This window comes from Halyomorpha halys, unplaced genomic scaffold, assembly GCF_000696795.3.
Source record: "Halyomorpha halys isolate HHAL.00 unplaced genomic scaffold, Hhal_1.1 Scaffold355.1, whole genome shotgun sequence".
In the NCBI taxonomy this organism is placed as follows: domain Eukaryota; kingdom Metazoa; phylum Arthropoda; class Insecta; order Hemiptera; family Pentatomidae; genus Halyomorpha; species Halyomorpha halys.
Window position 1 is genome coordinate 81,556 of NW_027110523.1, and position 27,450 is coordinate 109,005.

The 27,450-nt window shown below is 29.8% G+C and overlaps 1 protein-coding gene across 3 annotated transcripts in view; it reads right to left on the reverse strand.

Moving 5' to 3' along the window:
• Positions 1–7,331: 7,331 nt before the first annotated feature.
• Positions 7,332–27,450, reverse strand: part of stan (Protocadherin-like wing polarity protein stan) — a 34,149-nt gene continuing 14,030 nt past the window's right edge. Inside the window, exons 26-53 of one of the 3 annotated variants that reach the window (XM_014422092.2) lie at positions 26,451–26,682; positions 26,161–26,368; positions 25,718–25,824; positions 25,117–25,281; positions 24,874–25,028; positions 24,583–24,749; positions 24,221–24,466; positions 22,534–22,696; positions 22,337–22,462; positions 21,267–21,406; positions 20,662–20,845; positions 20,376–20,575; positions 19,319–19,528; positions 19,023–19,209; positions 18,808–18,944; positions 18,301–18,631; positions 18,101–18,218; positions 16,476–16,614; positions 16,160–16,372; positions 15,477–15,697; positions 15,247–15,393; positions 14,450–14,699; positions 14,165–14,268; positions 13,989–14,085; positions 12,916–13,093; positions 12,399–12,527; positions 12,224–12,308; positions 7,332–8,903 (exon numbers count right to left, since the gene is read on the reverse strand). In XM_014422092.2, coding sequence (XP_014277578.1) covers positions 8,876–8,903; positions 12,224–12,308; positions 12,399–12,527; positions 12,916–13,093; positions 13,989–14,085; positions 14,165–14,268; positions 14,450–14,699; positions 15,247–15,393; positions 15,477–15,697; positions 16,160–16,372; positions 16,476–16,614; positions 18,101–18,218; positions 18,301–18,631; positions 18,808–18,944; positions 19,023–19,209; positions 19,319–19,528; positions 20,376–20,575; positions 20,662–20,845; positions 21,267–21,406; positions 22,337–22,462; positions 22,534–22,696; positions 24,221–24,466; positions 24,583–24,749; positions 24,874–25,028; positions 25,117–25,281; positions 25,718–25,824; positions 26,161–26,368; positions 26,451–26,682 — 4,667 coding nt within the window. In that variant the 3' untranslated portion in view covers positions 7,332–8,875. Of the gene's footprint in view, positions 10,183–12,223; positions 12,309–12,398; positions 12,531–12,915; positions 13,094–13,988; positions 14,086–14,164; positions 14,269–14,449; positions 14,700–15,246; positions 15,394–15,476; positions 15,698–16,159; positions 16,373–16,475; positions 16,615–18,100; positions 18,219–18,300; positions 18,632–18,807; positions 18,945–19,022; positions 19,210–19,318; positions 19,529–20,375; positions 20,576–20,661; positions 20,846–21,266; positions 21,407–22,336; positions 22,463–22,533; positions 22,697–24,220; positions 24,467–24,582; positions 24,750–24,873; positions 25,029–25,116; positions 25,282–25,717; positions 25,825–26,160; positions 26,369–26,450; positions 26,683–27,450 lie in introns of all 3 variants that reach the window. The other 2 variants (XM_024362752.2, XM_067048678.1) reach the window with 2 other exon arrangements.

The following is a 27,450-nucleotide window of genomic DNA, read 5'->3' on the forward strand; positions in this document are numbered from 1 at the left end:
ATGCCGTTAGCAACTTTGTCCAACCTTATAAGTAATAAACTAAATAAAGTGATTATTGGTGCAATCAACTAAACGATTTCAGTCAACGCTAATAAATCACGCTTGAACTAAAGTAGTCGTAAATAAAGAAAATATGGTTGAGGTGCGGTCAATGCAGTACACAAATAAGTTAAAACTTATTTATGGGCCGCCCGTATCTCAGTGGTTAAGACACAGTCTTACCAATTTGATGTCTATTGTCGGTACCAGTTCGAATCAGGGCTGAAGCGTTGATTTTTTTCATTGAGTGGTGGTCCCACAAACGAAAAACTTTGACCCCAACCATGGTTGGGCAGTATATGTCTCCAATGGGAGTCTTGGCCGGCAAAAAAAAAATTATTAGTGCCAACGTTTCGGCCTTCATCAGGGCTAAGAGCAAAAAACAAGATAACAGCCAATGACTACAAGAATGTACAGAATGATTAAAAAGTAACTAACATTATAGATACGTAAATAATGTTCAAAGACTGGTTTAAGTATTATAAGAAGATAAAGGCTGTGTGAGAAAAGTGATATTAAAGTTAATAAAGAGGTGTCGAGGTGGTTGTGTTAGATGATCTGATTCCAAGTCACTATGTGAGATACTGTATACCAGAAGGTCGTCTCGACAATGCGTGCTCAAAAAGTTTAGGTAGCTGGTTAATAAGTGAATAGACAGGATGAGTCTTATGGGTGCCAGCCGTTTGTCTTCGAAGGATGTAAATCTCGTTATGCAGAGTACTAGTCTGCAGGAGTAAAAGGAAGTCCAGGCTGGGTACTCGCTGCAAGTACTTGCAGGAAGGAAACTTCGTTCTACACGGGCATACGAGTCTGTAGAAATGAAGGTATTTCTTGACTTCCTTAAATCCCAATCATCCTATCAAAAATAAAATGTAACCGACAATCTGATGTTTTGAACTTCACAGACAGATCATAAACAAGCATTTATGTTCATTGTTTTTGTTCTAAGGGAACTTGGTTCCAAAACATCTTTTTTTTCTATTTAATATAACCATTAAAATAGGCCTATGAAATTTGTTATGATCTGGATAGTAACCGGTTATGTGCTTTTTTATAAAAGCATTGCTACGTCAGTCTCCTTCGAAATAAGATAAGCAGGTTTGAACAAATAACACAACTGTTAGTGATTTATGTGTATAAAACAGTCTGTAAAATACAATAAATACGGTTTCCACAAACCTCCAAAACTGTTTAGTGTGAAACTAAATTATCGGGTTATAATTTTAAGTATTTGCTAAAAATAAAAAACAGATTTAAGTGAAACAGGCGTGTTACACAAAGCAGATGCATTATGTCACTTGAGAAATTATTTTATTGTAGTAATATGAACCGTGCGAAAACCAAACAAAGGAGTATTAAATCAAATTGAAAAAGCAATAATATTTAAATGATGATTTAATCGTATGTAAACATACCGTTAACAGTATTTAGATTATTATTTTTTAAAAAATCTGGAAACCAGGTAATTTAATAACAAAATACAAAGGTTATATAATTATGTTCAGTTTTAAAAGTTACTTTTTAAAGAGGGGGGGGAGATTTTCCATAAGAAAATATTGCAGCCTATTCGCTTTAAACAATAAGTTTATTAGCTGAATCAAACTATGACTATGGCGGCCTTTGATGTTATTTAGAATATTGATCAATGAGAAAACAGCTAGATGTAAAGATAAATTGTTAATCAATGAATAATTGTAAAAGTTAAATATCATTTGTAACAGGAAAACTTGTATTTCCTTTATCATTAATACTGAAAATCTATTGCTTAGCATCAATTTAAAAAAAACTAACGCTTAAGCCATTGAGAGAAATCAATCACTATTCCAATAGCTCCAAGTTGAACCTCCCCACGGTCGTTGTAGTTGCTGGCGCCTGTGGGGCGACTTCATGAATTGTGTTCTCATTTAAGTTTTAATGTCTTCTTCGCCTGTTAATCAGTATTTTAAGCTGTAGGTACGATATTTGGGTATTATATGTCTTCAATATCTCATTGTGCAATTCAATTTGTTTCCACAATAACTATTCTGATTGAATCAGTATGGTTATTATTGCTAATTATATTGGTTAACTTAGTTCTACTTTTCTTTTTTATTTCATACATTCATTACTGAATTTCAATCAAGTTTAATTTATTACATTTTTGCTAGGTTATAGTGGTCTTCATTCTTATTCCTTTTGATTTAACATTTACCTTAGGCCCATGTGCCTTTGAATTTTCCTATTTCTTTTTAACCCCATTCTCTTTATTCGTTATTGTTTTAACTTTTGATACTAATTTAGTTTTGTCCTTATGTTATTGTGTATATTTAATATTTTAATGAATAAAGTTTATTTTGTACCTGTGTGACCATGTTGTTATTAACTTACTCATAGAATGATGGCTATTATTTTCATTTTCAGCTGCATCCTGGAATTTTCTTATTTGTAGTTTGAAATCTACTATAGTCACAGTGTGGGCATTTTTATTTTATTAATGCCTGCACTGTGACTATTGGGGATTTTGAACTACAACCTTCAGCTGATTTTGATGACTATTAAATTATTAAGCATTAAGTAGAGTTAGTTACTTAGTTCAACTTATGCTTAATATTAGTAAGATAATTCTACAAGACGTAGATTGTTTAAAAATGTCTGAAGCGTGTATTTTCTAATAAGTATATCTGTTATAGCTTCCATTATATTATTCATCGTACTACTGCATAAAACAAGCTTCAGCGGTAGGGACTATAAACTCGTTCAGAATGCTTTAAGTTTGAACTCCTCTGAAAAGGATCCATTGGGGGTTGGGTTATTCCTTTTGAGTTAGCAGAAGTTAATAGCTGTGTGGTCTAATTAATAATAGTGTATGTAGAAATTTTGAATTTCTCACTGCCGGAGCTTGTTTTGTACACTAATATAGTATTCTGATTATTTCATGGTAAAATCTATCTGTATATGATTATTTGAGGACTCAAATTATTAAGTATTGTTAGGAAAATAAGTGTTTCAGTTCTATTTGTTGATTTTTTTTTTACTGTAGCAAGAAGTAGATCATTTAGTATAACTGTGATGTGATTTTCTTTAAAAAAATCAGTGTTATAGCTTGGATTAACTTCTTATATTTATTTTGAATCTTTAACTTTTAGTACCTCAGGCTGCATGTTCTACTGTCTTTATTCACCTCACTGTTTTATTTTTTAAATAAACTGAAACACTATTTTTACGGTTCTGGTTGATTTATATTTATAAATTGTTTGTGATTTTAACTAAACCAACTAATATTTGTATTATGTTTATATTTTTTACTCATACTTATTTTGTGTAATCTATAAATTTATGTTTAATTTTGTAATGATTCATGGTTCTGAAATTTTGTCTAGAAATCATAATTTCTATTGAACTTGGTCGTAGCAAGAGTAGTGAAATATGGAATGCCAATACAACAGACTGATCTCTTTAAATATTTAATCGTATTCTGTTCAACTATTCACTATTTTTTTTTCTTTTTATAAGAAATTTTATTAATGAAAACCAGATCAAAATGCATTTTGTCAATCAAAAATGTTTTGATCTAGATATTAACTTTTATTCATTTTGAAGTTAACAACTGATTCATTCTGCTACTATGTTTACTGCTAAAATTTTAGAATATATAAGAAAGATATTTATAAAAAATGAGTTTTACTTTTATAGGAATAAAAAAAGGTGTTAATGATAAATGTGTTTCTTTTTTTTTATAATTGGAATGAACTGGTTTTACATCTTAAGCAATTGACAAGAAGAAATAATTGTTAATTATTATCTTATTACCTTTGATCACGAGAAAAAAAAATTACTAAGATCCTAGCTTCAGGTAGATGGACACCGTTACTTATAGCTTTAGAAAGGTCTTGCTAAGGTTGGTGCCAAGTAATAATAATAATTTAATTATGGGGCAACCGCTGTACAAATAGAGTTAGTCTGTGAAATTCATAAACTAGATAATTAATTGTAATTTTACAAAAATGATGAGTTAAAGATCGTTTATATGAACTAATAACAAACAATATACCCAAGCTGGGCTATCTAAATTCGTTAGAATAAAACAAAAATGTCACTTCATATTTAATAATTTAAAAAGACAAACAAAAAAAAAACTACCTCCTTTTGGGACAATAGATGTCCAGCTCTAAGCAAAAGGTTTTGTGTTAGATATATAATAAAACAGTTCAAGACCTAATCCTGAGGGTACAGATAGAAATTCATAAAACTGATTTCTGCTAATATTGCTTAGTTTCAGCATTATTCGGATTCGGTTCTAATGATACGCGGGTCAGTTCATCAAAAAATGGAAACAATTCTCTAGGGCCGTTCTGTCACAAGCTGGACAAAGCTTCTGTGGGTCCAAAGAATATTTGTGTGGACCGACATGTAGAGTAATTGCATATTTACCGGAGAGTCGTCTCTTTGAGAAGCATCCGTTTTGATTAAGACCCTACCGTACCACAGGGTTGGTGCCAAGTAACAGGACACTAATTTGAGGCTAGAATTTCCTATATCCTAGCTAATGATTAAAGCAAAATATCGACGAACATGCTTTTACATCGGCACTCATCCTATTAAACATACAAATCAATATTGAATTGTGAACTAGCATAACCACCTTGGCTGTTAATTGCCTCCTGATATTTTAGAAGCAGAACTTTCTTGATGACCTTAAGAGAATTACATAAAATGGTTTTGTTGGATTTTTTCCCCCAATTCTTTATGCAGGTTCCAACTTTGGTTTAGTTACTAAACATTGCGTTAATTAAAAAACAGTAGATAGATTCTTAAGAGATGTAAGAAAAGTATTTTCAAATATACTTCTACAGAAAGGAGTAATAAATTTATTAAAATCATATATATTCTGGACCTTAGCAGTTGATCAACTTAAAATTATTAAAAATTCTGACCTTTTTTTCCAAATACGTCGATGTTATTTTCTTTACTGCAGACACTGAATTCAAGTAGTATATTGGTAGAATTCACTTCTTACCTCATGAAAAGGCAATTATTTGAGATAATTGTATGAATGGACTTAAACAACTTTTTTCGATCCATCCAAGTATGGTACTTTACTCTTATGAAATTCTTGATAAACAACTATTTTTATTCCCTCAAAAGCTCGGAGTATAGAAGAAAATAAACTTAATATTATTTGACTAAATAATATTAACAAACAAATTCATTATTTTAGCTGCTACAGCTTTAATCTAGAAAGAAAATATGATTTAATGTTGCATTCTGGTACTGAAATTAGTTCATGTTTAAAACGGTTGAGAAAACAATAAATAAAAAAAAATGAACTGAGCTAGATTTATTTATGTTATTCCTTTCTCAGAATACACTAAAAATTGAAGAAGGAAAAAAACCAACTCAGGTTAACTTAAACTGTCTAGGACATTGGCATTGTAGACCTGCAATCTATTTACTATTTTATTTACACTAGTAAATTGAAGGAAAATTACACCTTTTAACATAATAACATGTATTATTGCATTACATATGATAAAACTAATAATTAAATGAACAAAGGAGGATTATTTTAGAACATGGGTAGAATTCTCAAGCCAGAAAACACTTGAAGACTAAAAAGTAAGAGATCAATCTATTTAAGTGTTCTTTCCTATTTGGTAAAACCCCTGCTCTTTTATTATCCTTAATTATTATCACTTTTATTATATACAAACAAATGAATTGCTAGATAAAGTTAGACAGACGTTATTCTATTACATCAAATATCTGAATAAAATAAAATTCCAAGAACTGTTTACATTGAATAATTAAATTTCCAGAATAAATCTCTAATCTTAATATAAAATAAGAAATAAAATATAAAAATAAATAAATTTCTGTAACTGACTGGTAAACAAAATAAAAAAACTCAAAACGTCTTGTTAACAGAAATTCTCTAAAACTCTTAAGTATCAAGACTAAAATAAAAATATGGAGTTTATTATAAACAAGAAATGGAGGATATAAAATTAAACAAAACATAAATACATACATATTTATTTTCATAAAGAACTTCACAAGGTTTTTTTTTTTTGGAACAAATTCAAGATATAATTTGTAGCAATCTTATATTAAAATGCATCACACTTTTATTACACAGTAATAGGAATAAAAAAATTTAAATATAATGTGGTCTTTGTATATAAAAATATCTTTTTTGAATATTAAACATTACATACTTTACATATTTTGAGAAATTATATATTAAGTGCAAAATTTGTTTAATCATGTGATTATATGGCATTATAAAATGGCAGATTTCCCGATGAAAAAATTGGCACTGAGACAAATTGGAACATAACATCGATGGGCTCAGTAAACTTAAATACGCTAAAACTATTAAGTAATAAATTATAAATAATTAAATAATGTGAAAGTATTAAAACTATAATCATTAAACCATCTGAATTGAGGACAATTGACATTTATGACTATAAATTTATAATAATTTTAGTAACATAAATTAATGTGGAATATGGTATTTTTATCAAAATAAATATGAGAAAGAGGCAAATAATTTTTTAGCCATTTATAGAATTTCATGACTTCAGTTGGAAATTAAGAATAGTACAAACAGAATTATATATAAATTTATAATTGCAACAAAGGGATTAGATAACTATTGAAATTTAAATATTTCCTCAGGCTATTTTTATTTTATAAAAAAAAAAAAGAAATAAAAATTATTTGTACAGTGCCAGTTACTAAAAACCTTTTTGAGTCGGCATTTAGTTTATCCAATAATTGTTGGAAACCATTTATTTTATTTAAGAAAATTTCATTTTTTATTTTTCAATGAAGGCACATGAAACAGGCATATTGAAAATTGTAAACATAAAAAAATTTATTACGAGATTAATTAAAAAAAAAAAGTCTACTCATGATGTTTTAAAAATAGTTAGTTTTATGTAACAATGTTTCTATTATACTTCAAATTTAAAAATTAAAACAGTAATTATTTATTAATTGTATTTATATTGAGTTGGAACGTACAAAATTTCAATTTCAAGAGTATGAAGTTACCTTCTTAGGTTCAATGCATTTATCCCAATGCCCACAAAGTTTATTATCGCTTGCTCAAAGAAACTTTTCAACTTTAAATCTATGAACTGCAGAAATGAAAATTTTACCTTGCTTTCATTTTGAATATCAATTTTCATATTACAAATTTTTTTTTAAATTTAACTAACAAGAGATAAACAAAAAAAAAAAAAAATCAAGTTACTTCAAATAAACGATAATATGATTAGGTGTTGGGAAAAATATGTATCAGTTGCTTTGAATGAAAATAATACCATACCGTTAAAGTTTAGCTTCAATAGCAACTGGCATTTCAGATACTATAACCCAACAGTCAACTGAATTAAACTAGAAATACTAGGAGGAAATTCTCCTCCATGTTCAACTGAGGAGATTTTACCTCTATTATTTTTAATTATATTCATAATTAACATAACATGAGTAATTAATTACAGTAAAAAGGTGAGGACATAATACTTAATAGTTTCTTGAAAAACAATAAATTATACGGATTGGCCAGTTTCTTGGAGTATATGTGAGGAAATCATTGATTTAAAATGTGAAAGTTAAATTTTATGAAACGATTTTGGAATTATAAATGAAGGAATAATTAAATCCTTTATATGCCTATTCATTTAAATTAATTGAATGTCTCAGTCGCAAATATTTTCCTAAATGTGAAATATATAAATTTTTCATAATTTAATCTAAGCTATTATAAAAATTTAAAAGAGTATAAAATATTCTCTATATTATTTTGATGTTTATTCCCATGTATAAAAATTACTACTTAAATGAGAGTTGATCTTTGGACTCGATGTTCATTTAAAGGACAAAATCTAAGAACACCAGCAGAATAGAAACTGACAGGTATACTAGTAAAAAATATTTTTAGATTGTTTCTTCAACAGAGTTCGTAGAAATCCTACAGCAAATGAGCTTTTATATAGTTGAATGACTGTTGTTCACAAGTTAAGATATAGTTTAATTCGTTCAATATGAATTAATGGATGGACATAACATTCGATGGCTTTCGTCTTTTATTTTTTTATACAATTAAGTCGAAAACAAGGAGCATATCATTCTTTATATAAATATTTCTTATGTACAATATTAAAAAATATAAAAGTAAAAAATAAAATCACAACCAACATGGAATGTACTCAAATACAACAAAAAAGTATAGACGAAAATAAATTACAGACCTTCAGTCATCTAATAATAATAGAAAGGAGTGTGACTTCCTAATCTCGAAGGGTAGTTAAATAACATAAATGCAAATTACATATAGATTTTACAGACTATCAAAACTCACCTCAAAACATAATTTCAAGCAAATCTTTAGCAATAATTACAAGTTGAAGATATAAGGAAAATATATCTTTCTTGTCAAAGTAAAAAATAACATAAACTTTGTATGATGGTTATAGAAATGAAATAATTAATTTTAAGTACTAAAATTTTTAATTTGTCAAGCTTGAATATTACTTTATTAAAATACAAAAAAATGAGTAGTAAATTAAACAGTGCTTGCAAAATTACAAAGAAAAGGGAAGATTAATGATAATGGAGCAAAAAGTGGGAAGAATATTTCATTTTTTTTTTTGTTCTGATTTGAGATGAGTTTTGACAAAATAAATGCACACATAACATACATAACACACATCCTGAAACATTCACACAAAATAAGTAAAAAATAATATTCAGTCTGAAGATTTACAAGATATAATACCAAAATGTCCTTTCAATACGATGAAATACAAATAGTTGGATTAATCAATAAACATCCTTTTCAAGGAGATCAAACTGGAGTTTCACTCGTAGGCTTCCTAAAACCGTATTTGTTAATGTAATTTACAGATAAATAATCTCACACAAGATGAAAATGAAAATTATACATTTGTGACTGATTGAATGAAAATTGTACCATTTGTGAGCATTTAGTAGAATCTACTTTATTAGAATAAATTTTGAAAGAAAATAAATAAATGGTGCCATGCAAATTTAAAAAATAAAATTAGTGCAGAAGTAAATGTGCTGAACTACATTACATTGTAAACTCATTCCTTCATGAAATGTTAATGAAATTAACACATTTATTTTATGATCCATAAATAAAATTGATTATTGATAATTTTAGATTTCCAGAGAATTTTTAGCAACAAAACAGACCATAATAGATCTGTTGGGGAAAGGGTTTTTTTTTCATAAGAAACATATTTATTTTACACTTTTGTAAGCATATTTAAAGTATGCAGTATTGGATTCAACAATCTTGGACCATCTATTAAACATGATATACAGATTGTATGTTTTTTTCTTTCTCTACCTTAAAAATCTTTTAGGTCTTTACTGCCTGATCCATCTTAGTCTCTATTATTATGCTTAGAAATCTTTTTTTTTTTTTTTTTATATACAATTTGTTAATTCTGTATCTTTTTATTTTAACTTATCCAGTAAGGTGAAATATTGAGATATTGAAAATTTTTTACTTCAAATACTTAATGGAAATACGTATTTTGAAGGTAATAAGTATATATATAACTTAATAAGGTAATAAGTCCCTCAAAATGGTCTGGGTGAGAACAGCCTAGGTTAACAACAAAACTGTAATTACATGTTTAAGACAGCTTTATACCAGGGATGGAACAGCAACTTTTTCAATAATATCGACTGACCAGAAGTGCCACTTAATAGAATAGATTTCACAAAATTTTTTTCGATTTTCTCAGAAACAGCTCAAACAATTTTAATTATCTTCAGCATATCAATGGAACAATCCAGAGAGTAGAATAAAATAAAGTAAGGAAAGAAAACGCTGTCTAAATGAACTGAACTTAAGACAAAATTTGTTATTTTTGAACCATTGAAACTATCTTTTACCAATTCCTCTGTAAACAACAAACTGTAAATAATAGACTTCAAATAGCAGATTGATTTTATAAAAGATAAGATAATAGAACACCATTTATGCCAAATGCATTGTATCTTAGAGTAGGAAAGATTAGTAAAGTAGGGGAATGAGTTAAATGGAAACTTATTAGTCAGAAGAAAATACAAAATATTAATAGTAATTATTTCTATAGTTCCATACATACCTCATATTCCCTGTAAACAAGCAGGCGTGCATGAAAAATAAAATAATATGTTTATTCTTATGATGAGAAAAAACCTTTACCTGGTTAGTATATCATATGCATTTATCTGAAACAAACTTGAGAAAAGGTTAAGCATTCAAAGATAATAAGAGTCCAATACCGACCAAAACCAATAATAAATAAAAAAAAAAAAATGAGATAAAGTTCAATATCAATAGAAAAAATATCGTTAAGAGCGACATTATCGAAAAATAAGGAAATTACAATTTATTTATCTTTTAACCCTTTCACTAACAATTATGAAAAAATTGAAAAAACAAAAAAAATTAGCCTTGAAATCTTTTTAAGAGGATGGAAAATATGAATTTTTGCATTTTTTTTTTTTTTTTTGGGTTGGAAAATAGGTTTTTGTCCAATTGGTAGGGAGTAAGACCTCTCAGTGGTATGAGGAAGCAATCCCATTTCCCACAGGTTTACTTTATAGATTTACTCTATCTAATTTTACTTTATAGATTTACTCTACAATTTCAAGTATATACTGTAACGCATTGTCCCATTTAGAGTGAAAGGGTTAATACTAACTTCAAAATTTGTTTTGTAAATATATACAAAAAAAAAAAGTGTGATTAAATACAGAATTTGAATGAATAATTTATAAAGATAAAAATTGCACAAATATTAATCTTAGGTATGTACACATATATTATATTATATATACATTTATTATATCTCTAATGTTTTTGACCCTTGATTTTTTTTTTTTTTGAAATCTAACAATTTATCTTAATTGTTTGAAATATAAGCCAAATATACATGGGCTCATTAGGAAATTATAATTTTTTTAAATATTTAATTTCTATACATTAATTTATTTTTTAAACGAACCTTCAAGTTTAATATATTTGAGGCTAGGCTGTATTTTAGTTTGATAGGACTGAATTAATAATAGTCCAGTCAAATTAGATAATTGGCAAATCCAACATTTGAAAAATAAAACAGAGACCTGATCTATATTGTTCAGTACCTCCAGTACATTATGTGCGTAAAAGTTACCACTGGTATGAGCTTCGGTTAAGGGAGAAAGAGGGTGTGTATGTGGCAAAACCTAGTGTTTGCTTGAATTTTGAAGACTACTGAGTTCGATGAAAAATCAAATCTTACATCAAATTTCCTACAAAAGAAGCCATAGATTTTTTCCTTAACAATGTAGTTTCTGAAATGTAAAGGGGACAAATATGGCTGATCTATTTTATGCTTCTAAAATGTTAGAAAATAGTTAATTATAAAAAAGATTTGGCTATGTACCTCAAAAATTACTTTGTTTTAAAAAAGTTATAGGATAACTTCAGGAGGAAATTAAATGTACTTTAATTTCATATAGAGAAAATTTCACCAACTCCAATAATTTTCAAGATGTGAGTAAAAACTAATAAAAGAAATCATTTTCATGCATTCTCCATCTTAAACCTATTAGACTTTTATGCACATTATGTATTAAACAATGTAAAAAAGGTCACTTTTTTAGTTTTTGAAGGTGAGGATTAGGTGTTTAATTTGACTCGCCAAATATTTTAATTTGACTCCTCAAATATTTTAATTTAACTCAGCAAATATTTCAATTTGATTTTGCTATATCTCAGAAACTATATGGTTAGAAAAAAAAGTTTTATGAGCACCTTTGTAAATATTTCTTGAAATATATAAGCAAGAAATTGTTTTTTAACAATATGCATTCCCAAGACCGACCCTTAAATTATGGAGCTTATACAAACGTAATTTTCTGGTGGCATTAAACAATTAGCGGAGGTCGCTTATTAATTTTATAATGTCTGTTTTTGCAATTTTTAAGCATTAATAAAACAATTAAATTAACTTTCATTTGTTCACCAAACAAAATGAAGGAAATACATGACTGTAGAGACGGATCTCTGTTGCTTACTTTTTTTTTCAAAGTATTTTAAAACTGCAAAACAGCTCAAAATATTAATTAATATATAACCATCAAGAAAGGTTTAATTTAATAGACTGTAAATTTAAAATATGTTACTCACTCTGCTATTGGTACCCTAGGATATAGATGATGTTGCATGGTCAAGGGTGAAGGAGACCCAGCCATTTCGCTATGATCTTCTTCAGCTGCAATGAAACCCCAAATTATATATATATGTATGTATATGTGTGTGCATATATATATTTATAAATTCACTTGTAATGAAATGTACTCACCAGTATAAGGAAATAGATATTTGTCTCCAATACTGGCTTTTTCTTCACTATCACTATACATATTGTTAACTTTTCCTGGTGTTTCATTATCTGATATTGTAGAACCAGTCCATCTATGACGCCCATTTTCTTCTAGAAACAAATTAAATCTCATTTTCGTTTATATAAGTTATCAATAGTTTATATTTAGAATTAAATGTATTCTAGAAAAAATAAAAAAATATAAATATATAATATTTTCCTAATGTTGTACAATATTTCCAAATTCAAAACCATGAAAATCTCTCTGAGGCTTGATGCTAAGAGGGTTAATCATATTCTTTTAAGTTTTTTCCAGGATTAATGTACATTCTTCAGTTCCTTAATTTAAAGTTATCTTACACATGTTATTATACTTATTCTAACAGGTTGAAACACACTAGCTTTTGATTTGATATAATATTGGGACTGCAGATTTTTTAAATGATTCATAAATTACAATATTAAAATAGTTTGTTGTACATTCATAACCACAAACCTTGAATGTGCGTAGCCGAATGAACATAAACTGGCCAGCTGTATATGGGCTGGAAGAGACCAGTGTCAATATTTAGATGGGGAGGCTCCCTCATGGTAAGATTTGTCTGGCGCCTTACACCACTGCTTTCCTCGTCAGAAGAATGAGATGATGCCAATTCCAAGCTTCGTTCTGAGCCCTAATTATCAATAAAAATAACTGTAAATAAATTTTTATCCACGGAAAGAATAAAACAATTTATTAATTTTTTTTTAATTATAGAAATTAGTACAAGAATGATTTCATAATTACATTATCCCCATACTAGACTGGAACAACAAGAAACTGCTCGTAGATTTCAATTACTACAACACAGACTTAACAAACGTTCTAAACATTCCATTTCCTACAAAAAAACTTTTACAAACTATAATAATCAGTATTCTATTAGTACATATGAAATTGAGCTTTGGAACTCCACCAAACCATCAAAGTCTTCCTGTATCTAATCCTTACAATCCAAAATCCTTGATCCTCCTTATTACTTCACAAATAAACTCATCCATAAAGACCTCAACATATACTAGCATCATTAAATTATAAAATTACTATATAATTTTATATATATATGATTGACCATAACTGAACATGAAGGAGATGGTCAGAGGTGAGGTCAAGACTCATCAACTATTTATTTGGCGGCATTTCATTACACTTTGCAGGGCTTCATCAAGGCTTTTGTGTTCTTAGACAGTGCCACAAATTACAATTATAGAAATACAATCATGTTAATTTACATTCACAAATAATACTATAAATAAAAATATCTTTTAAATCAAATGAGAAGAACAAGAATAGATTCGATTTGGACATGAATAGATTATGTCCATATTGAAAGGATTAAAAAGGTATATTACTTCATTACTAATTATATTTCTTTTAAAAAAATGTAAAAGGATAGATCCATTGAAAATTTGAACTTTATTCAATGCACTCCTTACCTAAGTGGTAAGGAAAGTAAAAATAAATAACAAATAATTATAATTGTTTTTTTTACTAATTTTAAAACTATTAACTTCAATAATGATACGTACCTCTGATTCTGAATCAGATGTGTGTGTAACCCTCCTTTCACTGGTTTGCTCATAATTACTGGTACTAGTTGAAGTGTTTCGTAGCTGATTGTCACTTCTAAAGTTTAGAAATAAGTAATAAAAAAAAAAAAATATCTATGAATGATAACTACAAAAACAAAAAAAAAATTATTTACCTATATGGACTACTGGAAGTTTTAGTCGTAGAAGTAGTACTAGAATTTGAAATTCCTAAATGTCGCCTAGCCACTGTTGTTGGAGCTGTTCCACACCTCTGCAGCTAAATGATTAATACATAAAAATAACAAGCTAATTAAAAAGAAAAGTCCCATATTCTGAAGTCATAATAAAGAAATCAATTAACTACTGATGAACAAATGTGATACTCTGAAAAAAATTAAAGCAATAACGAAAATAAAAAAAAAAGAACAAAAGGATCAATGATTAGGTAAATTCCTTACCGGGCTAGGGCTGGTGATGGACACCGATGGAGGCGGAGGAGGAGGTTTGCCATTAGTCAGCGACAATACCCAGCGACGTAGGCGATGATTAGTTGATGCCTCAGCTATCAGAAGGCAGCCAGAATGGATGGGCAAGCAGAGAGCTAGGCATAGGGAGGCTCCTGGACCATGCTCAGTGGCATTAACCAAGCATGCAAGCCACGCTCCAACAGCCAGCGGTGCAATCCCAACATTTATCCATACTAGCGTCCTAAAAATAAATTATTGAGCATGACAAATTAGAATATAAAGGCTGAACTTGCTTTACTGAGAAAACAAGTTGTGCTAATAATTTTTGGCAAAATGTTTTTACCAAATCTTGTAAAGTAAATTATTTAAACACTTGTTATATTAATATAAATGTGAGGAGTTTTGAAAATGGAGACCATAATTTCAAAACATCAACTGATACATCATGAAGTTAATAGTAAAAGTTACCGACTTAAATTTTTAAAAAATAGCACTTGAACACTTCTATCATTAACAATACTTTTTTAACTTCTTGGAAAAATAAAATTTGTGGTTTATAAAAATCACAAAACATAATTTTGATGAATTTAATATTTGAGCTAGAGATGGAAAGTATATCAAGGACATTTTTTAATACTGGAAAAATGTTTAAATACTCTTACCCTCAACCATGACCGAGTAGGTCAATTTAACTGGCATTAAAAGTGCCCAGAAGAAATAATAGATCAAAGGTTAATACTAAAACTAAGACCATTAGTGTAATTATGATAACAGCTCTTACTACTCACCTCAAATCTCCATAGGCAGCGATATGCTGGTTCACTGTAAATGCTGCCTTAAGAGATAAAGATAGAACAATAATATTTGTTAATACTATTGCGATTCCAGGTCCAATCATACTCCATATAACAGATTCATGTAAAGAGATCCAGCAACTTAAAAACACATCATAAGAAGAATTAGGAAAACAAAAAAGTTATATCGTAAGTAAAAAATTATGAAAGTGTTAATTGCTTACAAGTAATATGAAGCATACTGGTGCGGCCTGACTGCAACCGCAAGTGAAACTATTACCCCAGGAACAGCATAGCATAGAGTGTAATAATGGACCATAGGTCCTCGGTTCACATCCCTCAGCTGAGTGAGCATTCTGTAAAGGTGCACCGAGGACATGAGCCACCAGCAGAGAGCGCACAGCCAGCTGTAATGCAGTCCTATTGCGGTCAACTTGCAGAGGACCTAAAACAAGAAAAATATGTTGATTGTCAATAAAGTGAATTACAGAATAAAACCATATATCTAATTAACCAAGATTATTTTTTAAAATGAATTGATATTACTAAGGCAAATTACTATTGACCTTTTCCTATCTGGCAAGAGTTAGTTATAAATATTTTCAATAGAGCGAAGAACTAAAAAAAAGTATGAAAGTTCTTTTTATTAGCATCTTAGTATAAATATTTTATTTTTAAAACAATGATTCTTCTAACTTCTAATTTTTATGTTGAATTAACTCTAATGCATAACATCTATTTCAATTACATACAATTTAAAGTTTAAATAGTAACTTATTGTATTGTAGATAAATAGATAATTTAATCAACATATATGCTATTTATTGTCATTATCTTGAAATTTATTGCCAATTATCATGTGAAAGGAACTATAGCAAGAAAATCATTTATAAAAAGAACTACAGACCGGCTTAGCTAAGAGAGGCGATCTTCCCTTCAATGCTATCAAGAAGAGACCCTCAGCAGCAAGAAGGCAAACAGACATATTGGCAGATATTCCAGCTCTGTTCCCCTTTCCTGATATGTTCAATATCAACAAGGTCATAGCAAGGCACCAAAGAGAGACAGGCAACCCAATCCAAGTCATAGCTTCTTCGGCCTCTGAAGCCTCTCGGACGTACTGCAAAAAATAGCCAATTACTAATAATAAAGTAGGGATAAAATGAAGCATTGTGAAGATGGAATAACTACATAATAATCATGTCCATCCCTGAACAATTTACCTGATGGTCTAAGAGGTCAATGAGAACAGCATGAGTAGATAGTGTGGTACAAGTACAATTGACTAAGACCAAGGGCCGTCGCCACCAATCTCCAGTAGGAAGCTCCGTAATACAGCCAGCTCTGGTCCACTCTCCAAACCTGCAAGGTGGAGAAAACTCTTTAGTTCTTGCATAACTATCGCTGAGAATGAAATGATGGGGGAAAAAAAGAAATATTTCACACTCTCAAGAAAGGAAAGCCATGGTTCTGAAGGATTTATCTGTCGATAATGAATGTAAAAGTGCTAATTGAACATTAAAAACCTAAATACACATATCAAATTAAGTTTATTAATCTGAATGTAAAGTTTATCAACTCATTTCTTTTCAGAGATGCATTTACGCATCAATAAAGTTTATATTTTTTTGATACGTAGTTTTTAAATTTGTTTAAAATGACTTATTTAAATTAATGTATAGAGCTCAATATTAGAACATAAAATGCCAAAGATATTCAATGGCTATTTATGGATCTTTTATTCAAGGAAATATGCTCCCCATATTCAGGCTGCTTCATAATAGAAAGCATGAAAAATAAAATCAGTATTATTGTTTTTGTTAGATATTTTTATTTATAATATATATTCTTGAAATCATAAAAATTAAGTATTATTTTTGTGAAACATTTATTTACAGCGGTTCAAGTGCAAATATGAGCATCATTCCAAAAAATACGGTTCCTATGGGCAATAATTTTCAATGTTGTCAAACATATAATTTTGAAATCAACTAACCTAAAAAAAAGGAAGAAAAACAAATAAAAACTCATATAATGTCTAAACTTGGAGAGGAATGTGATAATAAACAAAATATTTCTATAATTTAATATATTTGTACAAATAGGAATATTTGAAAAATAGTAAATGGGTGGATTCCTATAAAAACCACCATGAGGGGAAGAGAAAAAATATCAACACTTTTTAGGAAATTACATAAGCCTATTCAAAAACACGTTTTTCATTCTACTTTTCAGAATAAATCACCTGTTTGACCGGAAATACATAGAAAAATAAAAAGGGATATCAAACTTCTACTTTTTTTTTCTAAATTTATTTCAGGTATGTTGGAGCAACATCTGTTTCTAAGAGGTGTACATTCTATACTTCCAGACAAAGATATTTAAAAATTGTCCATAGAGTGAGGTGTCTATTAAGATTGGTATTATTGCAATAAGTATTTAAAATCAAAACTAAGAGTAATTTCAAAGGTATATATTTTCTCTTCAAGATTTTTTAAACAAACTTAGAGGAACTCTTAAACTAATAATAAAATAACCATGTATATTTTTTTATTTCTTAAATACAGTAAAATCAAGATTCCGGCTCTTCAGGCTCTTTATGAGCTAAAACGAAACACATTTATTTTTTAAAATTTACAATCTAAAGAAGAATTTAATGAGAAAACTAAGGTTTTAAATTTTTATGGAAAGAAATCAACAGTTTAAATATATGAACTTGGTCATCAAATATACTTATTAAACACTCAAAAATGAAATGAAATTTTTTTAAATGTTAAAATGATAACATTGGTCACTTCAATAATTCAAATCTAAATGTTATAGTTAAAAATTTCTTAAAAGAACTTACCCTCTTACATGCGTCCACCTGACACACTGTGGGTTCGTCCTTGGAGACTTTACAGGATGACTTAACCACAACTGAAGTCTGACCGGACTTTTTAAACCAGATCCAAGAACAGTTCCTTCTATAAATAAAATTAAAATTATGATACAGGTTTAAAAAAAAACAAAAAAAACAATCATACAATAAAACAAATTAAGACATACCTTTATTGGTAGCGACAACAGTAAAGATAGTGGAACCAACTTGAAGATCGAGACCCCACCTGGTAATAACACTGTGATCAAACCTCTTTGGCCAAGCTTCTACTTCTTTGAACATCGCATAAGATACTATGGCCTCTCGTTCAGGCTGTGTCCTCATAGAACCTGTAATACTGATATCACCCCTCATTACTTCCTTGATTCCGAGTAGATCCGTAGGCAGCAACAAGCGAGAGAATTCATCGAACTTTTGGTCTCGTTTAACAAAATTGTTATATTTAGGGAACATAATAGTTGGCGAAGAGCTAGCATTACGAGAGATGACACTTGCTCCCTAAAAGATAAGGAGATAGAAATGAAATTAGTTATTTGCAACATATTTTTATATATTCCAAATTATGATCTCAAAATGTCAAATAATATTATGACTAGCCATAAATTCTGACAATGACATGTTTATGATAAATGTTTAATTTTGTCTTAAAATTAGATGAAAATGCACAATGGTACCTGTATAGGAGGCTGAAGAATATTAGTGGTGTCAGGAATAACCACAGCTTCCTTGCTTCGGCTGTATAAAGCTGATGGTTTCTCAAGTACTTCATACCCATACAGGCTTTCAGAACTAACTGTGTCTAAGCCCAACACTATGAATAATAAAACATGTTATCAAGGCATACAATGATAATTTATTAGTATCTCTTATAAACTTTTAAAATAATAACCTAAATTATCTGCAATAGTCTCAAAAGGCTGTGTATAAGTGTCCCTCATGTTTGCCGCAAGGGTACTCATGTAAATGGCAAACAGAGAATGGAGGTAGTGAGGCGATTCTGATGTAAGGGTTTCCAAGCGTGGCCAATACTCTAAGGTTCGTGTAGACAGCAGTTCACTCAATATAAAAACAAGCCTCTAAAGTTGAAAGAACAAAAATAAATTATGAAAATAGTTTCAGGATTCAAATTATGTTTGTATTTTAGCAAGCCAATCTCAGTAAAATCAAATCTCATGTAATGCTTACACTGATATAGGTGTCGTGCTGCACATGAGAAAGGGACAAGCCAGAAAGGGAAGACTCATATTGCAAGAGACGAGCGGTGAGCTGGATAGAGATGAAGGAATCCGCTCCTGTTAGGTACCTGGTGTTGTTGATGCTGTCGCTAAGGGATTTCACTGTTTCCACAGCAACGTATGTGTTCATTGAGACATCTCCAGCTTCTAACTGGCTCAACTAAAATAAAATAAACTATTTTAAAGATTCTTTAGTTGTAAAAAACAAGTCATGGTTATTGCAAGCTAAGAACAAACAATAATAAATCCAAATGAAAAAGTTCATTTGTTATTTGTAGGTTTGCACTGCATTGTAAAATTGACGTAAACATAAATTACAACACTGAGTAAATATTGTGACACATACTTTGCAGATACAATTATATAGACATAGAATATAGCCAAAAGTATTTAATGTTGGTAAGGAATACATTATGCTCTCCTTCCCAGGCACCAACTTGCAAAAATACTACCTGTGTATTAAGACGGAGTCATGCGCACTGCTGAGATAACATGTTAATTAGCAAAGATGTATAATCTTTAAAATTAAATAAAGGATTAGAGACCATTTTGGCAAACCCATAGAATAAATTCTGAACTTTTAAATTTGGTTAGAAAAAATTGGTAATATTTTGGATAACTAACCTTCCTTCCCCTAAATGGAGTACATAAGGAAACTACAAATACAATATGATTTGACACTAGTAAAGAACCATGTCTTTAGATGAAATAAATACCGAACAAACACATTAAAATTTCAAGTGCATAAGATCAACGATATTTAAAAGAAAACAATCAAAGCTAGATTAAACAAGAAAAGTTCTTGTTACTTTTCGGTCCCAAAAATTACTCAGTTCATGCCAATTGGCCAGAAATCAAAAAGTAAGAATTTAAAAGATTATTATTTACTTATGAATGCAAAATCTAGTGCAGAAAGAAAACAAGATTCTATCTAACAAGCTGAGAGAGTACAATGCTAAAATATTGTGTACTCCCTTAAAAATAAATAATAAAAAAAATCCACCTACCAGCCTTCTTAACTGTACAAAGGAGTTAGAAGTACAGTTAAAAACATCCGGCGGCCTCCAACCAGGGAGCGAGCGGTCACACAGCCTCGTAGCTCTGCCGTTGGTACCTTGAGGGCAGGCCACTGATGATAACGTGCCATAATCTGATCTCTCCCACCACACACCACCTGCTTTGCTTCTTGGGCATCCCCCGTAAACAACTGAAACAGAAATATATTTGATGTTATTAATCACTGAAAATTTAAACCAAATTTTTTAAGTATAAATATTCAGATATAATAAATACCTTCACAGCCAAGGGATGTCACTTGGGCATACGGATTAGGGCACTGGTCACACTTCAATCCTCCAACACCTGATTTGCAATCGCACTGACCCGTCGTCCTGTCACAAGTAGGTGAGAGGCTACCAATACTATAGCAATCACAAGGCAGACATCCTATTTCTTCAGAAGCAAAATAATGACTCTCCTATAGAAAAATCAGACAAGAAATTTACTTTAAATAAAACAAAGGTCTTGTTTAATTTTATTTTTTGAAGATATTGATAAAAATCAGCAATTAGAAAACAAAATACTTCAAATAAATTGGCATTCAATCTTGGAAAGGTCAAATTTTTAAATTCACATTTATCAGTTTTCATTTATCCACTTACTAGGAAATTTCATAGACCAGATTATTAATTTTTTTTAACAATATAAACTTCTACTATCTAATCCTTTCCAATATAAAAATTAAAACTATTTGATTCAGAGAAATAGATTGGTAAATTGTGAGTTATGAATGAATAATTTCCAAGATTCACAATACAACTTTACACATGATAATATGAAACTCATCTTCAGCTATTCCTGTTTAATAAAAAATTAGCTGTTGAAATAAATGAACTTACTTTGCAAGTACAATCTCCTGTCTTTTGATCACAATTAGGACTGTAACCACGAGAGATGTCGCAGTTACAAGGACCGCAGTTAGGCTGGCCCCACCATGAACTTGGGCAGATTTCAGATTTTTCCTTTTCACAATAGTCACCTAGATAACAGAAGAAACTACCTTTAAACCCATTCTCATTTCTAACACAGGAGTTTTCTATAATTTTGCTTAGGCCATCATATACGTAAGTATACCATAACAAAATACATTTAAAACTAAAAAGATAACAGACTATCATATATGCAGCAGTATCATTTAACAAAAAAAATCATATTTAAGCTTATTTTAAACCAGAGGTTAACCATACTGAAGTCAGGTTCCATTCCTTGGAAAGTGACTAAAGTTTAGTCCTGTTTTAAAAAAATTTATATCCATACATATTATCTAATCTATTAAGGAAGGACATTTTATTTTAATAAGAGGTTTCTCTTTGTATTTAATTGTTGTTTTACAGGGTAAACCTAATTTTTTCAAATTTAAGTTTTTGATGAATCTCTATCAATCTTTTTTTTTTTAAATACTTAATGAATATCACTCTTAACAAGTGCTGGGACCCACTGAAGAGAGTAAAAAAAAACAGGATTCATCGAATTCATCGAAGCATATAGATGGAGTATTCACTCCAATCAGATGTAATAGTTTCCAGGAAAACGATAAAACTGAATTAGTAAGTTTCAGAATATTCAACACATTTATTTTTCACACATCTATTTTTTTCTACAGCTTTTTCAAATTAATTTAATAGCTTTATTTATCATTTAAATTGATTTTTTAACTCTATTTAGTAGAAAAATTCATTTTTTTTTTTTCAAACAATGTAACTTCTAATTAGCTACAATGTAACATGGTTCCTGGTAGAAACTGGTTCATAACGCAACTTAAGACAGGGCTATCTATATATTAATCAGAGAGAAAATTTAATGGTACTAACTTCATAAAGTGTGAAGTATACTATAAAAACAAAGAGATCTTATTTTTATGGTTATCTAAATTTAAAAGAAATATTACAAAAATTGATAAACAGCATACCTGTAAATATTGTTGTGTTGCATACGCATGAATAGCCTAAAGGTGAATCCTTGTCATGTAAGCAGTAACCGCCATTGTGACAAGGATTGAGATTACAGACGCTATCACACTCTTCACCAACATAACCTTTAATAAAACCATTATTATAAGTCACAATTTTATTTTATATTTGAGTTATAAAGGAAAAATCACATTACCTGCATTACAGGCGCATGAGGACTTGTGCCAAGATGATTTGCAATGACTGTTTGGAGGACAGGAAGAACATTGGGAATCTTGAGGACACGATGATCCAACGCCTGATGATGATGTAGGGTTTTGGACCAACTGAAGACCTTGCCAGGAACCCAGTCGAATATCCTGCAAGAAATCACAACATTTGAAATCTAAGCCATAAAATTTAATGAAACATATACATATATCTATGTTTAGTTAGTGGTAGGAGTTAGGGTTCATGATGAACAAAACAAAAGAGAAAGTGCTTCTGAATAATAATAATAAACTGTTAGGTAAAAAAATTCATTATCTTTAAATTAGATTTGTTCTGCTATAAAAAACTGATAATTTATAAATCTTTAAACATTTATAATAAATGTCATATGAAGGAAATTTGGCACATAAAAAAATAGTGAAAGACCCTGATGTCAATATCTCTAATTGTTGCCTCAATCAAAACCAGAATCTGCAAGATGAACCTTAATACATGTTTTGGTTTACTCATGGGCATTATACAATCTGCTTGTAAGACAATATACTTCAATATTTAAATTAATAGTTTTGAAAAAAAAATGAAAATTCAGAATAAAGTAAGTTGGGGAGTAAGCATTTTTAGGGCAGGAGCATAATAGATTTTTTTTAAATAGCTACTGTTTTCTTAGAGTACTGAGCTATTGTGGAAAACTAGGTAACTGCCTTCCTTTAAATGGCCCACCATTACAAAAATCGGACACATGTTGATCTTGGTACATGTTGGATGTTATTATCCCTCCTGCTTTTGATAGCATGTGAAGTATTTTAATTCTTTAATATTGTTCAATATGTTGATTCAAATTGTTTTTTAGACACTACTTACATATCTTCTTACCTATATAATATTATATTTCATCTTTCACTATTATCAATCTACTACTTTCTAATTACATGGCTATTAATCAACTAGTTTTTTATTTTCAATTCATTGTTATGTATATTTCCAAATTTGTTAGTTTATTATTTCTTTTTAGTTTTATGTTTCTCTGAATGAAGGTTGTAATCTCTTTTTGTTTTATAGCCCTGATGAAGACCTGAAAATCAGGTTGAAACAGCATGAATAAATAATTTTTTGTTTATTTGTGTTTTTTGCTGACCACACTCCCCAACCATCTTCTCTACTTATTAATCTACTGTCAACTATCTACACCTCATTAAAAAGTCTTTATATATATATATATATGTATAGTTTGTTGCTGTTTGGAATATAAAATTCAGATCAGATTGTGATATTATATTCTTTTTTGAATCCATAGACTTAACAGGAAAAAATGCATAACTCAGTGAATTTTTAACCAATTTAAATTATTACTGCTTGTTTGACTGGGTAGCAGGTTCAGGTTTCATACTCTTACTCTAAGAGCCTTTCTATTTAAACACAAGAAGAATGAGTCATTTACGCTCTTAATTATAATTCCACAGTGATTTCATAATGAAAAAAAAATTCCTTCCAATAAAACCAACATAGATAAGTGAAAAAATATATTAAATTAAGATTGATAATAGAAGGTTTAAACTGGGTTAAGAACATATCTGCCTTCAAACTCCTTTTGAAAGCACTTAAGTTCCCTAAGTCTTGTACTTAAAATTATAATTATTGTTTAAACAATTATCAATTTCATAAAATGAAATTACTTTAATACAGCCAGAGAAAGGATGATAGCCATCTGAAGCACCAACAGAGATTCGACCAATGAACTGCCCTTGAAGAGGAGCACTCAACGATGCTGAGGCTTTCCTGGCACCATCGACAATTAACGTGGCGAGTCCTGTAGGTGCCACTGTTGCTACTGCCCTGTGCCAAAGACCATCAGCTACTCTCCATGATGACAGAATGACGCTGTCACTGTCAATCGAGTATTTCAAGTATCCGCTTTCCAGCTAAAAGAAAATGATTATTAAACATAAACCGCAAACTAATAATGTAACATAATAAAAATTAAAAAAAAAAACGTATATAAATGTATTTAATAATTAGAAAAAACTCTCCAACTTACAGTAAATAGAGCTGTTGAATTTTGTCCAACTGCTACACCCATTATAAATCCATCTTGTAACACTGTGCGGAGAGAGAACTGTGTTTCCCATGGAAGCTGAATAGGGCGGAGAAGGGGGTTGAAAATTAGCTCTCCCTCTGAATCAAAACTCCAAGTCTGGCCAACTCCTGCAAATTATAATGTTTTAAAATTCTATTATAAAATATTCAGGGCTAATATTAATTTTTAAAATATGATAATGATTTATAAGAATACTAATACAAAATAATTAATAAGTTGGAAATTACTGACCCTGAGAACAGTCACTACCACTCCAACCGTCTTGACAATCACATAAGAAACCGCCCCAAGACTCCCTGCACGTCCCACCATTCTGGCAAGGAGACGAGGAGCAATAACTTTCACGTTCCAAGCAACCGACTTTAGTACCATTATTTCCAACAAACCTGTAAAAATTAATCAGAGAAAAGTAGTTAGAAAACAGTGAAATTGAATTGGGGAAACTGAATAATTTTATTTTTGAGTTGTGATTACTTATTGAGGTCGAGCAGTTTATGATCAATGTAGATATCAGCAAGGCATCCAATGAATGATGTATAGCTGAGATGAGGGGGGGACATCCCGGGTGGGAGCCCACCGAGCTGCAATGGACCAGTCAGGTCTACAAAGCGATGGCAACTTTCAGTTACCAATGCGCATCTAGAACAGAAAACAATATAATAACATAAACCATAAAAAATAAGTAATATCAAAATACATTATTCCATTTTTCAGGGAAAATTTTATTAACTCTCAATAAACAATTATTACTGCATAAATATGTTCACAGAAACATAATAATAACTTCTAAGAAAGGGAAAGAATTAGAGAAAAAAGAACTAATGATTATGATGAAATTAAATAGATTATAAAAGCTCAAAATTTTAATAGTTAGTACATTTTAATGCTAACTGAAAAATGAGATTTCATTTTTCATTAAAACATACTAATAAATTCTAATTATAATTTCACTAAAAATATCTTGAAAATATCCAAATCACTATAAACATGAGAATTAAGAACAGCAAAGTTAGTCATCAATAAATTTCTCTTCTGGACTATCACAACCATATTTGAATTATTAAGAAAAAATAACCTGCTCTCTAGTTCTTCCGTAACTTCTCCAGCACAAGTCATGTTGATCCTATCACCAAATTTTACTGCCACAGCAGTATCACAATCGTCTAAGCTTATGGTAGCAGTCTGGAATAAACAGATTTTTTTATATAAAATGGTTAACTATAACCAACTTATAAAACATTTTGTCGGGACTTGTAAATATATATATATATATATTTATGTGTCCTGATAACAATGTTTTAACTGAACTAAGAAAAAAAAAGTTATGTTTTTATTAACACTAAAAGTTTAAAGTCAAAATATGAAATTCCATTATAATAATAGCAGTTATGATTCAGCTTACGCCTGATAGGTCAAGGATTCCGATAAATCATAATTTGACCAATATAAGAAAAAAAGAAATGTTTTAATAGAAACTTAAAAAAAAAGTTTTAATTAAAATATTCAATAAAATGTCACCTTGTTATAATATATGATGGTAACAGTGTGCCATGAACCATCATTAAGGGGCTCGGCGGCAACAGCGGAGACTCTTGTAACCTTTGATCCGAGAGAAAATGAAAACTGAATAATATTTCCATCAATCAACTCAAGAGCGATGAAGTCATGCCGCATATTATATCGTCCGTTATAGATCAATAAACCTCCACTTTCAACTGTACTGAACCTGAAATTAAGCAATACATCAAGATTACCAAATGGATGGATACACAATGTTTAATATTTAAATATGAAAGGATATAACTAACTTGAGCTTGATATGCATCCTGTATCTCTGTCTTAGTGGAGTGAATGTTAGGTATGATGTCGATGAGAAGGACCTCGCTCTCAGCTGGCAGAACCTATCATAGTGCTGGAAGGAAGCACCAGAGACCTGGCAGGATTCGCAGGTATAACCTCCTGACTCAAGGGGTGTACAAGTAGATCCTTCAGGGCAAGCTTCCCCACATGAAGCTGATACGTCTGTCTCACATGTCTCACCTTCAAATAAACAAGAAAATACATAAATCTCTTAACCTTGTTTCAATAATTATTTCTTGATACATTTAACAAAATTAAATTATTAATTGTTATCAGTAGTGGTTTCAATATTTAAATCTTTGTATTATTAATACAAGAGACAAAAATTTTTTTCAAAATAAAATAAATGTTCCCCCCAATAGTATGGCATGTTTTTAAAACCAGTCACTTTTAGTATAACTTCATTGAACTTGGATTTTTTAAAGAATACATTAAAAAAGAATAAATGCAATCTTTGCCACGAAATTAGCTACTTTAGTAATAATACTTCATGTATAATATTTTTTTAAACTCCATAGTCTGCATTTATATAGGGTGTTCAGGGTTTAATATTCTAAATGAAAATATGAAGGATCATTGACATGAATCATTTAGATTATAATAACTAAGTTAATATGTGTTCCAGCTACTTTATTAATGAAATTTAAACATTAACATTCTTTTTAAATGTTGCTGAAAGTGATTATCTTGAACATTATGACAGGCATAATCTTGTAAGATAAGGTATCTCTCTTTCTTAGCAGTAGCGGCCTGAACGGCTTTGGATATAAGTTTATGTTTCAATTATTTGTTAAGAATTAAGGAAATTTATCAAGCTTGCATATATTATCTTTAATGTCAACCAAAACAAATAAATCCAATGGTGTCAGATGTGGAGAGCGTTACAATAACTCATATCCAGTACTGTTCAACCTCCGTTGTTGTGGAAGAAAGAAGCCAAACCAGTCT